Raw genomic sequence first — 12,558 nt, 5'->3', positions numbered from 1 at the left:
ATACATAAACTGATTTCTCATGCTTAGTTAGGAGAGTATCTTCAGTCTCTTTCTTACAAAGTTGCAAGTGAAACAAAACAATCGCTAGTGCAGATTCATTTGGCATTTCATTTTGACTTATCTATAGTGTTCTGGCCAAAGTATTGGAGTTTCAGCTTCAGCATCCACCTCATGCGAAGAGTTGACTCATTGGAAAAGACCCTGATGCTGGGAGGGATTGGGGGCAGGAGGAAAAGGGGACGACAGAGGATGAGATGGCTGGATGGCATCACCGACTCGATGGACATGAGTTTGAGTAAACTCCGGGAGTTGGTGATGGACAGGGAGGCCTGGCGTGCTGCAGTTCATGGGGTAGCAAAGAGTCGGACACGACTGAGTGACTGAACTGAACTGATAGTGTTCTGGAGGGACAGGGAAGCCTGGTATGCTGCAGTCCGTGGGGTCACAAAGAGTTGGATAGGACTTAGCGACTGAACACCAATAGTGTTCTGGAGTATATCTCTTTGTATAAATTTTTGACGATTGCTCGGAGTACTACCGGAGAAGGCAATGGCACCCCACTCCAATACTCTTGCCTGGAAAATCCCATGGACTGAGGAGCCTGGTAGGTTGCAGTCCATGGGATCACGAAGAGTCGGACACGACTGAGTGACTTCACTTTCATTTTTCACTTTCCTTTATTGGAGAAGGAAATGGCAGCCCACTCCAGTGTTCTTGCCTGGAGAATCCCAGAGATGGCAGAGCCTGGTGGTGTGCTGTCTGTGGGGTCACACAGAGTCGGACACGACTGAAGCGACTTAGCAGCAGCAGCTGGGTACTACAGTCTGTGTATATCACTACCACAATCTATTTGTGGTATCATTTTACCAATTTGAGTGAAGTGAACCTTACCTCACTTTTTGCCCTATACCTTCTGCAGATTTTAATTGTCTTAAATATTTCCTCTGCATACATTTATGATTTTTGCTTCAACCAATAACCATGAGTTAGAAAATTCCAAGACAGAAGGACAGTCTATTGTATTTACACATAGTTTTTACTTTTTCCTTGATTTGTTCTTTCTGATGTTCCAAGATTTCCTCCTCCTGTCATTTCGTTGTGTAGAAAACTTCTCTTAACCATTCCTTTAGCCACTAGCCAGTTAGGTCTGCTGTGATGGATTCTCAAGTTTTCTTTGTTCTGAGAGTGCTTTAATTTCCCTTTCATTTTTTTTCTTCCCTTCATTTCTGAAGGATATTTTCATTGGATATAAAACTCCAGGCTCAGTTCTTTCAGTGATTGAAAAATGTTGTGCCACTTTTTTTTTTTTGACCTCCATAGTCTCTGAAGAGAAATTCTTTGTTGTTCAAGTAGCTTTTCCCCTTACAGGTAAGATGTCGTTTTCTAGTACCACTTTCTAGACCTTTTCCTTTGTCTTTAGTTTCAGAAGTTTGTCTGTATGTCTCGTCATGGACAGCTGTGTTTATCTTGTTGTGGTTCACTCAGTTTCTTGAATATTTAGGTTTATGTCTTTTGGGAGTTGGTCAGACGTTTCTTCAGATACCTTTTCTGCCTTGCCCTTTTTCTTCTCTCTTTCTGGGACTCTGACGTGATGTTAGATAGTTTATTATCCCTAAAACCCCAGTAACTTTTTTTAAAGTCTATTTTTTCTCTGTGGTTCAGATTGGGTAATTGCTATTCTGTCTCAAGTTAACTGATTATTTTCTGTCCTTTCCATTCTTCTTGAACCATTCATTTTTATTTAGGTTATTACAGTTTTTAGTTTTCGTTTTTCTTGATATCTTCTATTTCTTTGAGCCTTTCTATTTCTATGCTATTTTTTTTTAACTTGTTTAAAGCATGTTTGTGATTGCTGGTTGAACCACTTTTATGATGGCTGCTTTAAAATGCTTGTTGAATAATTCTAACATCTGTGTCATCTTGATGGTTGGTATCTACTGATTGTCTTTTCTCATTCGAGTTAGATTTTTCTGGTTCTTGGTATAATGGGTGACTTTAATTTTAATGTAATTTAATTTATTTTTTTGGCCAGGCCGTGCTACTTAGGAGATCTTAGATCCGTGGCTAGAAATTGAACCTGGGCCCTGGCACTGAAAGTGCGTCCTAACCACTGGACCTGCAGGGAGTTCCCTGATAAGTGGTTTCTAAGTGAAACCTGGACATTTTGGATATTACATTATGAGACTTTAATCTTAATTAAATCTGTTTGGCAGGCCTCCTCTGACAGTGCTCTGATCACTACTGCCGGGTGAGGTTGGTAGTCCAGATTCCCCACTCCAGCTCCTTTGACAGTGGCGGGGAATGGCTCTTGCTGCTGCAGGGTGTGGAATTCGAGCTCCTCAGCAGACCTCTGCTAATACCCCTTTGCCTAGGAGGAGCAAGCGTGCCTTGTTACTGCTGCTTGAGTGACCTCCACTGACACCACGCTGTCAGAGGGTGGGGTGCCTTGTTAGTCTTTAAGAATGGAAGTCCAGGCTCTACTCAGCTTTTGCTGATGGGGATCAGGTAATGATTGTTTCTGTAGTATTTGTCTGGAGTAGAGTGGTTGTTGTCTGAAAACTTTTCTGTCTTGCTAGAATGCTTTCTTGGTCCTTTGGCTAGAGTGAGCATTTTTGGGTACAGACCTATTTTGTCTGAGTTCATTGGTGTTTCCATGTTGTGAACTTTGCCAGGGCCCAGTCTGAGCATCATGAGGCCAAAAGAAAACTCATCACTATGTTGTTCGTTGGCTCCTAAGGTTCCTAGCTGGGCTGCTTTCCTTTCTCAGCTTTTCAGAATTGTCTTTTGTTGTACATATACCACCTGGGATTTTTAGCTACTGCTTGCAGAAGTAGTTCTGCTTGCAGAAGCAAAAGGCTTCTTAAAGCAAATTCACTTAAAATTCATAGTTTAAAAAAACACATAAAAAGCTTTTGTATGATAACATACGTGAAGATTAAATAAAGAAAAGTACTTATGAAAATTTGTTTGCTAATTAATAATGAGTTGACCTTTATGCATAACTTATAGGCTGTATAATCAAGTTATGAGTGGAGAATAAAGGATCCTTACCTCTAACCAAGGAGGCAGACCTCTAGGGTCTACATAGGTTTGAATTCATGACTCCCTGAAAGATTTGTTTTGGCTAGAAGTTCAACATCTGCCCCCATAATCTATTAGCTTGGTGGTGGTTTAGTCACTAAGTCATGTCCGACTTTAACGACCCCATGGACTGTAGCCCGCCAGGCTTCTCTTTCCATGGGATTCTCCAGGCAAGAATACTAGAGTGGGTAGCCATTTCCTTCTCCAGTCTATCAGCATATACTGTATTAAAAAGAGTGGATGTCAGTGTCACTGAGAATTTGAAAGTTAAAGAGTAACCCCTCACCTTTCATGCTTTATAGCAGATATGTAACTTCTGTATCCTAGATTTTTAAATAAAACCTTAAAAAGTCAACAAAACTCAGAAGAAATCAGGTTGAGACCTTATTTTCTGAGAGAGGAAAAAAACCAGTAAAATTAAACTTTCTCTCCAATGAAACAAACATAACTTGGTTAGCTGAATTTAAAGATGAGCATTAAAATCCTATACCATCTAAGTTGCTTCTCCATTGTTGTTTGTTCAGTTGCTCAGTCATGTCTGACTCTTTGCAGTTCCATGAACAGTAGCACACCAGGCTTCCCTGTCCTTCACAGTCTCCCAGAGTTTGCTCACTCATGTCTACTGAGTCGGTGATGCTGCCTCTGTCGCCACCTTCTCCTGCCCTCAATCTTTCCCAGCATCAGGGTCTTTACCAGTGATTTCACTCTTCATCAGGGGGCCAGAGTGTTAGAGCTTCAGTATCAGTCCTTCCAGTGAATATTCAGGATTGATTTCCCTTAGGACTGACTGGTTTGATCTCTTTGCAGTCCAAGGAACTCTCAAGAGTCTTCTCCAATACCATAGTTCAAAAGTATCAATTCTTCGGTGCTCAGCTTTCTTGTGGTCCAACTCTCACATCCATACATGACTGCTGGAAAAACCATAGCTTTGAATAGATGGACCTTTGTCAGCAAAGTAATGTCTGTGCTTTTCAGTATGCTGTCATTCAGGTTGGTCATAGCTTTCCTTCCAAGGAGCAAGCGTCTTTTAATTTCATGGCCGCAGTCACCATCTACAGTGATTTTGGAGCCCAAGAAATTAAAATCTGACACTGTTTCCATTCTTTCCCCATCTGTGTGATGGGACCAGATGCCATGATCATAGTTCTTTGAATGTTGAATTTTAAACCAGCCTTTTCACTCTCTTTCACTTTCATCAAGAGGCGCTTCAGTTCCTCTTCGCTTTTTACCATAAGGGTGGTGTCATCTGCATATCTGGGGTTATTGATATTTCTCCCAGCAATCTTGATTCCAGCTTGTGCTTCATCCAGTCTAGCATTTTGCATGACATACTCTACATATAAGTTAAATAAGCTGGGTGACAGTATACAGCCTTGACGTACTCTTTCCCAATTTGAAACCAGTCTGTTGTTCAATGTCCATTTCTAACTGTTGGTTCTTGATCTGCATACAAGTTTCTCAGGAGGCAAGTAAGGTGGTCTGCCTTAAAGAGATTCCCATCTCTTTAAATTTAAGAAAATTTAAAAATTTTCCACAGTTCATTGTGATCCACACAGTCAAAGGCTTTAGCATAGTCAGTGAAGCAGAAGTAGATGTTTTTTTGGAATTCCCTTGCTTTTTCTATGATCCAGTGGATGTTTGCAATTTGATCTCTGGCTCCTCTGCCTTTTCTAAATCCATCTTGTACATCTGGAAATTCTCAGTTCATGTACTATTGAAGCCTAGCTTGAAGTATTTTGAGCGTTACCTTGCTAGCCTGTGAAATGAGTGCAATTGTGCAGTAGTTTGAACAGTTTTTGGCATTGCCCTTCTTTGGGATTGGAATGAAAATGGACCTTTTCCAGTCCTGTGGCCACTGCTGAGTTTCCCAAATTTTCTGGCATATTGAGTACAGCACTTTAATAGCATCGTCTTTTAGGATTTGAAATAGCTCAGCTGGAATTCCATCACCTCCACTAGCTTTGGTTTGTAGTAATGCACACTTGACTTTGCACTCCAGGATGTCTGGCTGTAGGTTAGTATCACACCTTCATGGTTTCGTGGGTCATTAAGACCTTATTTGTACAGTTCTTCTGTGTATTCTTGCCACCTTTTCTTAATATTTTCTGCTTCTGTTAGGTCTGTACCATTTCTGTCCTTTATTGTGCCCGTTTTCTATGAAATGTTCCCTTGGTATCTATAATTTTCTTGAAGAGATTTCTAGTCTTTCCCATTCTGTTTTCCTTTGTTTCTTGGCATTGTTCACTTAAGAAGACTTTACCCCTCCTTGCTATTCTTTGGAATTCTGCATTCAGATGGGTGTATCTTACCTTTTCTCCTTTGCCTTTTGCTTCTCTACCTAGTTGTTTGTAAGCCCTCAGCAACCATTTTGCCTTTTTGCATTTCTTTTTCTTGGAGGTGATTTTGGTCACCGCCTCCTTCCATAGTTCTTAAGGCACTCTACCTACCAGACCTAATTCCTTGAATCTATTTGTCACTTCCACTGTTAATCATAAGGGAGTTGATTTAGGTCATACCTGAATGGTCTAGTGGTTTTCCCTACTTTCTTCAATATAAGTCTGTATTTTGCAATAAGGAGCTCATGATCTGGGCCAACTTCTGGTTTTGTTTTTGTTGACTGTATAGAGCTGCTCAATCTTTGGCTGCGAAGAATGTAATCAGTCCAATTTCTGTATTGACCATCTTGCGATGTCCATGTGTAGAGTTGTCTCTGGTGTTGGAAAAGGGTGTTTTCTATGACCAGTGCATTCTCTTGGTAAAACTCTATTAGCCTTTGCTCTGCTTCATTTTGTACTCCAAGGCCAAACTTGGCTGTTACCCCAGGTGTCTTTTGACTTCCTATGTTTGCATTCCAGGCCCCTATGATGAAAAGAACATCTTTTTTTGGTGTTAGTTCTAGAACTAACACCAAACAGTCTTCATAGAACTGTCCAGTTTCATCTTCTTCAGCATTAGTGGTTGGGGCACAGACTTGGATAATTGTGGTGTTGAATGGTTTGCCTTGAAAATGAATGGAGATCATTCTGTTGTTTTTGTTATTGCACCCAAGTACTGCATTTCGGACTCTTTGATTGACTGTGAGGACTACTCCATTTCTTCTGAGGGATTCTTCCTTCTCCATTGATGATTATTTTCTCCATCTAAAGTGCTCATTGTTTTTGTTTAGTTGCTAAGTCTTGTCCAACTCCTTTGCGATCCCATGGACTGTAGCCCTCCAGGCTCCTCTATCCATGGGATTTCCCAGGGAAGAATACTAGAGTGGGTTGCCGTTTCCTTGCCAGGGGAATCTTCCCAACCCAGGGACTGAATGCAGGACACCTGCATTGCAGGCCTTTTGCAGTTCCAGCGGATTCTTTACTACTGAGCCACCTTTCTGGAAAGCCTAAAGTGCTCATTACAGAAATTTAAATATTAAAGAAAATTCTTAATAGCCATTCTATGTAAAGCCAGTTTGTTTGAGACTAACTTATTGGACTTATTATTTTAAAGATAGGCAGTCCCATTATCCTTCTAAAATTTTCTTAAAGTGACCTTTATCTACACAAATTTAGAAGTATTTATGTGTTTGAATAAGTGGCAACTTGCTTTTTATTTTTTTAAATGACATTTTATTATATTTTTTGATCGTACTGCACAGCTTGTGAGATCTTAGTTCCACAACTAGGGATCAAACCCTGGCCCCTGGCAGTAGAAGCATAGAGTCTTAACCACCAGGCCACCAGGGAGTTCCCACAACTTGCTGTTTAGACAAATGTATGGCCTACTTTATTTTCACCTTTTTTAGTCAGAGGCTTTTAATGAAAATGGAGCCCCCCCCCTTAAAAAAAAAAAAAAAAAACGGGCTGTCAAATGGTCCAGCTTTTAGGAGAGCAAAGAGACAGGACAACTATATGCAATAAGTGGGGGGAAACAGCTACAAGGGCACTAGTGGAACAGTTAACAAAACTGGAATATGTTCTATAGATTAATGAAAACATTGTATCAATATAAAATTTCTTGAAATTGAGAACTATTTTGTAGGATATATTAATATAAGGAAGTATACACTGAAGTATTTAGGAGTAAAAGGGTCTCATATATGCCACCTACTCTCAAATGTTTCAGGATAAAAAAGTATTGTATAGAGAGAAAATAAGTGAAATGTGGCAGAATGTTAAAAATTAAATCTAGTTCAGGAGTATTTTGAAGTTTTCTTCTAAGTGAAACACAGACCTTAATGTAAAACCTAAGATAAAAACGTTTAGGAGAAAACACAGGAAAAAACTCATTGTGATCTTACATTAGACAAAGACTTCATAGTTGAGACACCACAAAGCGGGACCCATAAGAAAACAAATGATAAACAGGCTTCATGTAAGCTAAAAATTTACACTCTTCCAAAGGCAGTGTTAAAAGATAAGATAACATGCTAAAAGAAAATATTTGCCTGTCAGAAATCTGATAAAAGATGTGTGTCAGACTATATAACGAAATTATAGAATGGACAAAAGTTTAAACAGATGCTTCGAAGAAGATATATGAATAGCAAATAACCACATGAAAAGATGAACATCATTAGTCATTAGGAAAAGGAAAATAAAAACCATACTGAGATATCATTATATCTCAAAGATGATCAGTCTTAAGGTGCTGGTGAGGAGGACATGGAGAAACTAGAAATCTCATATAATGCTGATAGAGTAAAACACTAATACCAACTTTGGCAGTTGCCAAACTTCCCATCATAGCTGATCATACTTTTTTGCTTTTACTTATTTTAGTCTTTCATGCCAATCTGTCAGCTCCATTAAAGCAGGAGTTGTTGACTTTATTCCCTCTGTATCCTCAGCGTCTAGCATAGGGCCCAACTGTTTGAATGAATCATGATCTTGAGATTTAATGTAAACAAGGGATTATGATCCAGTTTCTCAGTTATTGTACCATCCAGAGAAATTGAGAACATGTGTGACATTAAGAAAGTTTAGTTAAATTATCATAATTTATCAAGCAGGTATTTCATAGCCATCATCAATTTAAATTATGAAGATTTGTAGCAATGTGGAAAAACACAATAGATGATAAAACTATAGCGATTATAATTCCAGTTATAACAAGAGATGGTTGACTTACTCATCATAAGGTTGTGAAGTTTCGATTATTTTTATTCTGAGATACAAGGTTGTGAAGGAAAAGTGCTTCTCAAGCCGACAGATGCATGTGTGTCCCTGGGAGGATTCTGTGAGGGGTGGGTCATGGAGAGCCATGGGATAAATTTGGCATGCTTTCCTGGAGCAGAACATTTGTCAAATTCTTTTAAGGAAAATATTTAGTGTTGTTATGAAGTAGGATGCAAAGTTCACATGAGTTATGATAAAGCATTAAATTTGGGAGGAATTTCACACACGTGAGTATTTGGGAGAATTCATGCTCACTCGCTGATAGAAGGAGTTCTGTTGAGGTTTGAGAAGTGCATTTTTAGTCACTGAATACAGTGATGCATGTGACACAGGTAACACTGTTCCTGAAGCTTGTCAAGTGCCGACACGCTGGTTGTTACATCTTACTGCCTGTAGTTTAGTCCTTGCCAGGTGGTTACTGTATCATGGACTTGGAGCCCTTTTGCTTGTTATTTTGTACATTAGTAATGGAAAGCTGTTTAACTATGTGCTCCCCTAGAAATGTATGGCTTATAAGTGTTCTGGAAGAAGTATTTCTGCTTTAGACTCTGTAGTCCTAAACAGTTGCACAGTGAGAGTTTCACATTTTCCCCTATGTGTTGGTTTGCAGTCTGGTGCAATCATGACTGTCCTTGCAGCCGTCTGCACTAAGATCCCAGAAGGGAGACTCGCCATCATCTTCCTTCCAATGTTCACGTTCACAGCAGGGAATGTGAGTACTTTTATGACGTGAAGTGCTGGGGACAGGGTGATATTTTTACATTGACTGAATTCTTGACGTTAAATTAGAAATGTCAATGCTGGAACAATCAAAGTTGTATCAGTTCTGTTCTCTCTTCTGGCTTTCAGGCCCTAAAAGCCATTATTGCCATGGATACAGCAGGAATGATCCTGGGATGGAAATTTTTTGATCATGCAGCACATCTCGGGGGAGCTCTCTTTGGAATGTAAGTCTGAGTATGACTGACTGACATTTCTCAGGCCCTCTCCTTCCCTACCCCTGAAGAAGGCAGAGTAGAGTAAGGCAGTTAGTTCAGGTATGGAAGCAGGGCAGGTAGCATTGCGAGGGCAAGGAAATCGCAGTGTGGTTTGCTTTGGTCTTGAGCCGCTTCACATGTGCGATGGGAATGGGGGCCTCTTAGCCCTTCTCTGCCTTGGTCATTTGTGCCTTTACCCTACCCTTAACCTCGTATCATCCCAACTCATGACCTGTCACAGTTCCTGGTCCTCCTGCGGTGAGTGTGCTGGTGCCCACAGCATGAATGGAGTAGAGGCCAGACGTCATCCATGAGCGTTGACTGCTTACTGAGCATCTGTACCCAGATCCAAAGCCTTCCCGCCCGTCACACCATAGTGATTACAGTTGTCTTGTGGTTCAGGCCCAAAACATAGCAGTGCTGTAGCGACGCCACCGTAGAACTTCAGACAGATGAGAGGCCCTTCAGCAGACCTGGTGTCTGTCTGGTGTGCTGGATCCATGACGGCCCCTGTTTTGTTGCATACCTGTTACCTTTGGCCTTTATTTGATTTTTACTTTATTTCACGACAATGGGAAAACTTAGTTGTTTTTTTTTTAATTTAAAAAAAAAGAAAAATCTATTCTTAGTGGAGCAGTTTTGCCCAGTAGGCGGTGGAACTAAATGCCATTATGCCATTTATAATTTTCAGTGATGATTAAAGAAGAGCATGTGTGAGTTCGAGCTTTAACAGCAGCACATTATAAATAGTAGAAACTGACCTGATATTACAGTATGAGAAACATAGAGTGATGAGGGGGGTTCTGTTTTATGAACTCTAAATTTACCTGTATACTTAAATGTATACTTAAAGGAGCTTTTCCTCAGCAGTTTTTTATTTTTCTCAACTATAATTAGATGACCTTTTTCTGTTCTGAAAACTGGATCAGGTGCATTTTAAAGTCCAGGATCTGAAAGGCAGAGGAATCCTTTCTTTTTGCAGCTCCTTTCATTTACTCGATCTCAGTCATATCCAGAATTCATCTTTTCTGGCATCTTTAATCTAGATTGAGAAATATTTACAAAATGGGACAGATTCTATTAGTAACCTTCTACACGTTTCTTTGACTTTATGTCCCTGGAGCACATTTTATGGTCTTCACCTTGTACTGCTATAGTAACGATAGCTAATGTATATTGAATATTTGCTATGTGCCTAAGCTAAGGTCTAATTTAATACTCTTAAAATCCTGTGAGGTATTCCAGCTTTTAGAAAGGAAGCTGTTGAAAGGAGGAATTGTCCAAGGTCACACAGCAAGTCATTGCAGAGCTGGAGTTTCAGACTGAGTACTAGACTGTGAGACTGCTGCCAAAAAGAGGCAGAAGTTAGTTAGAAATACTTTCCTAATTTTAATTTAACCAAGTGACCAGTTACATTTGAACTTACAAGTATAATCTAAACAATGTACCCATAAGATTAAAGTATTTCTCTTTGCTTGAAATAAGGTTAAAATGATTTGAGAAGACAACTTTATTAATGGAAAGTCCTGATAAGTGTTTTGTTTCTTGTAAGAGTTTTATAATTGCATTTGAATCTTAGGGTGGTGGTCTTTTTGTTTTAAGTTCACCAGAGGACTTCACACTAAACCGAAAATAATTTTGTTACATGCCTATTAATGAATTTGTATGTTTTTAAAGCACCTTTTTCTTTCTGTAAATTTGCTGATTATTTTTCAGAATTTTAATGGTGACTGTGTGTTTTCATGATTAAATTTTAACTATATTTAATGAGTATTAAGGTTCAGGTACAGTTTAAGCCCTTTGTAATAATAAAAAAAAAAAAATACATGTTCCAAACATTAAAAAAAAGTGTTAAAAAAGTAAACTGCTATTCTGATACTAAATTGAATAGAGCATTTTTCCCTGTTAGGTGACTGAGATGGAAAGATCAACAAAATCTGGTTTCTGCCCCAGGGAATGAAATTTGGGGGAGCCAGGGCAAAAATAATAGTTTCAATAACAAAAGCTTTTAATCATAGCCATTCCAAGTCAATCCCCTCTCCACATCTTCCTGCCACCCGTGAGGGGAGGCAGGTGCCTGTGTGTGCCCCACACAGCCTGTGCTGCCCTCAGGTCAGGGGCTTGGTCGTGCAGACCCTGGGCCTGGGGGCCTCTCAGTTGTCACTCCTGTGTGTTCCTCAGCTTAAGCAGGTGCTCCCTGGATGCTGAGGTATAGCCCCGTGGTCAGAGCACAGGTTACAGAGCCAGATTTGGGGTCTAGTCTCAGGTCTGGTGCTTCCTGCTTGTGTAGCCTGAGCAGGTTCAGTTGCTGCACCTCTCGGTGTTTGAGCTTCCTCAGCTCATTGCTTCAGGCTGCTTTTAAAAGGCGTCATTTAACAGGAAAATGGGGATGGAAGCTGGCAGAATTTGGATCCTTTTATGTAGCCAGGCAGAAGTTGATGAGGGGCATGTAAATATCAATTTACATCATTAAATAGCCATCATTATTAGTAAATTCTAACTCTTGACATTTCTTACACTTGACATAATAAAAAAGAGTCCAGATTTAGAATCAGTCTGACCTGTGAGTGAGTCCTTGATTGACCACTTAGAAGCTGGTAGCGTTTAGGCAAATGACTTTCTTTCAAAATCGGTTTCTTCATGTTTGTAAATGGGAAAAGTGATAGTATTTGACTTGCAGGGTTGTGGTGAATTAAAAGTAGTATGTGTGTGGTACTTTTGGAGCAGTCACGTTTGGTTCCATTCTACTTCCATCTTTTATATAGTCTGTATATTAAAGGTAAGTCTGATCTATGTTAAGTAATCAACATTTTAATATGTTGGATAGCAAGTGACAATGGCATTCAGTTTTTAAAATGTCAACTTGGTATCATCATGGTTCTTGTTACTTGTATGTCATACTGTTTGAATGTTGGACCTGGTTTGTTCTTCTTCTCCCCAGATGGTATATTACTTACGGTCATGAACTCATTTGGAAGAACAGGGAGCCTCTAGTGAAAATTTGGCATGAAATGAGGACTAACAGCCCCAAAAAAGGAGGTGGCCCTAAGTAACTGGGGCTGGACAATACTGGCACGTCTGGTCTGTGCTGCCTGAAGGCCCAGGAATGCAGCGGCCCTGGAGTGACCACATCTTTGCTCCTGCCTGGAAGATACTCAGCATCTAGCTTTCCCAGTATTTTAAACTGTCCCCAGAACATGTCTCATTAGAAAGTGAATTATGACAAAGTTATGAAATAAAGGTTTATATCTCTATAGTTTGTAAACAGAGGGTGTGTGTCTCTTTTGAAGAGCACTAGTGGTGGCCTGGAATCTTGCTGTTCGTTGTTCTGTTTAACATGCGCC

General features: G+C 39.9%; 1 protein-coding gene across 1 annotated transcript in view; it reads left to right on the top strand.

Annotated features, from left to right (window-relative positions):
- The window catches only part of PARL (presenilin associated rhomboid like), a 54,553-nt gene extending 42,074 nt beyond the window's left edge, over positions 1-12,479 (top strand). Inside the window, exons 8-10 of the mRNA XM_043875081.1 lie at positions 8,848-8,949; positions 9,087-9,184; positions 12,156-12,479. Coding sequence (XP_043731016.1) covers positions 8,848-8,949; positions 9,087-9,184; positions 12,156-12,267 — 312 coding nt within the window. The 3' untranslated portion in view covers positions 12,268-12,479. The remainder of the gene's footprint in view (positions 1-8,847; positions 8,950-9,086; positions 9,185-12,155) is intronic.
- Positions 12,480-12,558: the final 79 nt, after the last annotated feature.

The sequence above is a fragment of the Cervus elaphus genome, chromosome 19, assembly GCF_910594005.1.
Source record: "Cervus elaphus chromosome 19, mCerEla1.1, whole genome shotgun sequence".
NCBI classification, from domain to species: Eukaryota; Metazoa; Chordata; class Mammalia; order Artiodactyla; family Cervidae; genus Cervus; species Cervus elaphus.
This window is presented reverse-complemented; position numbering and strand designations above follow the sequence as displayed.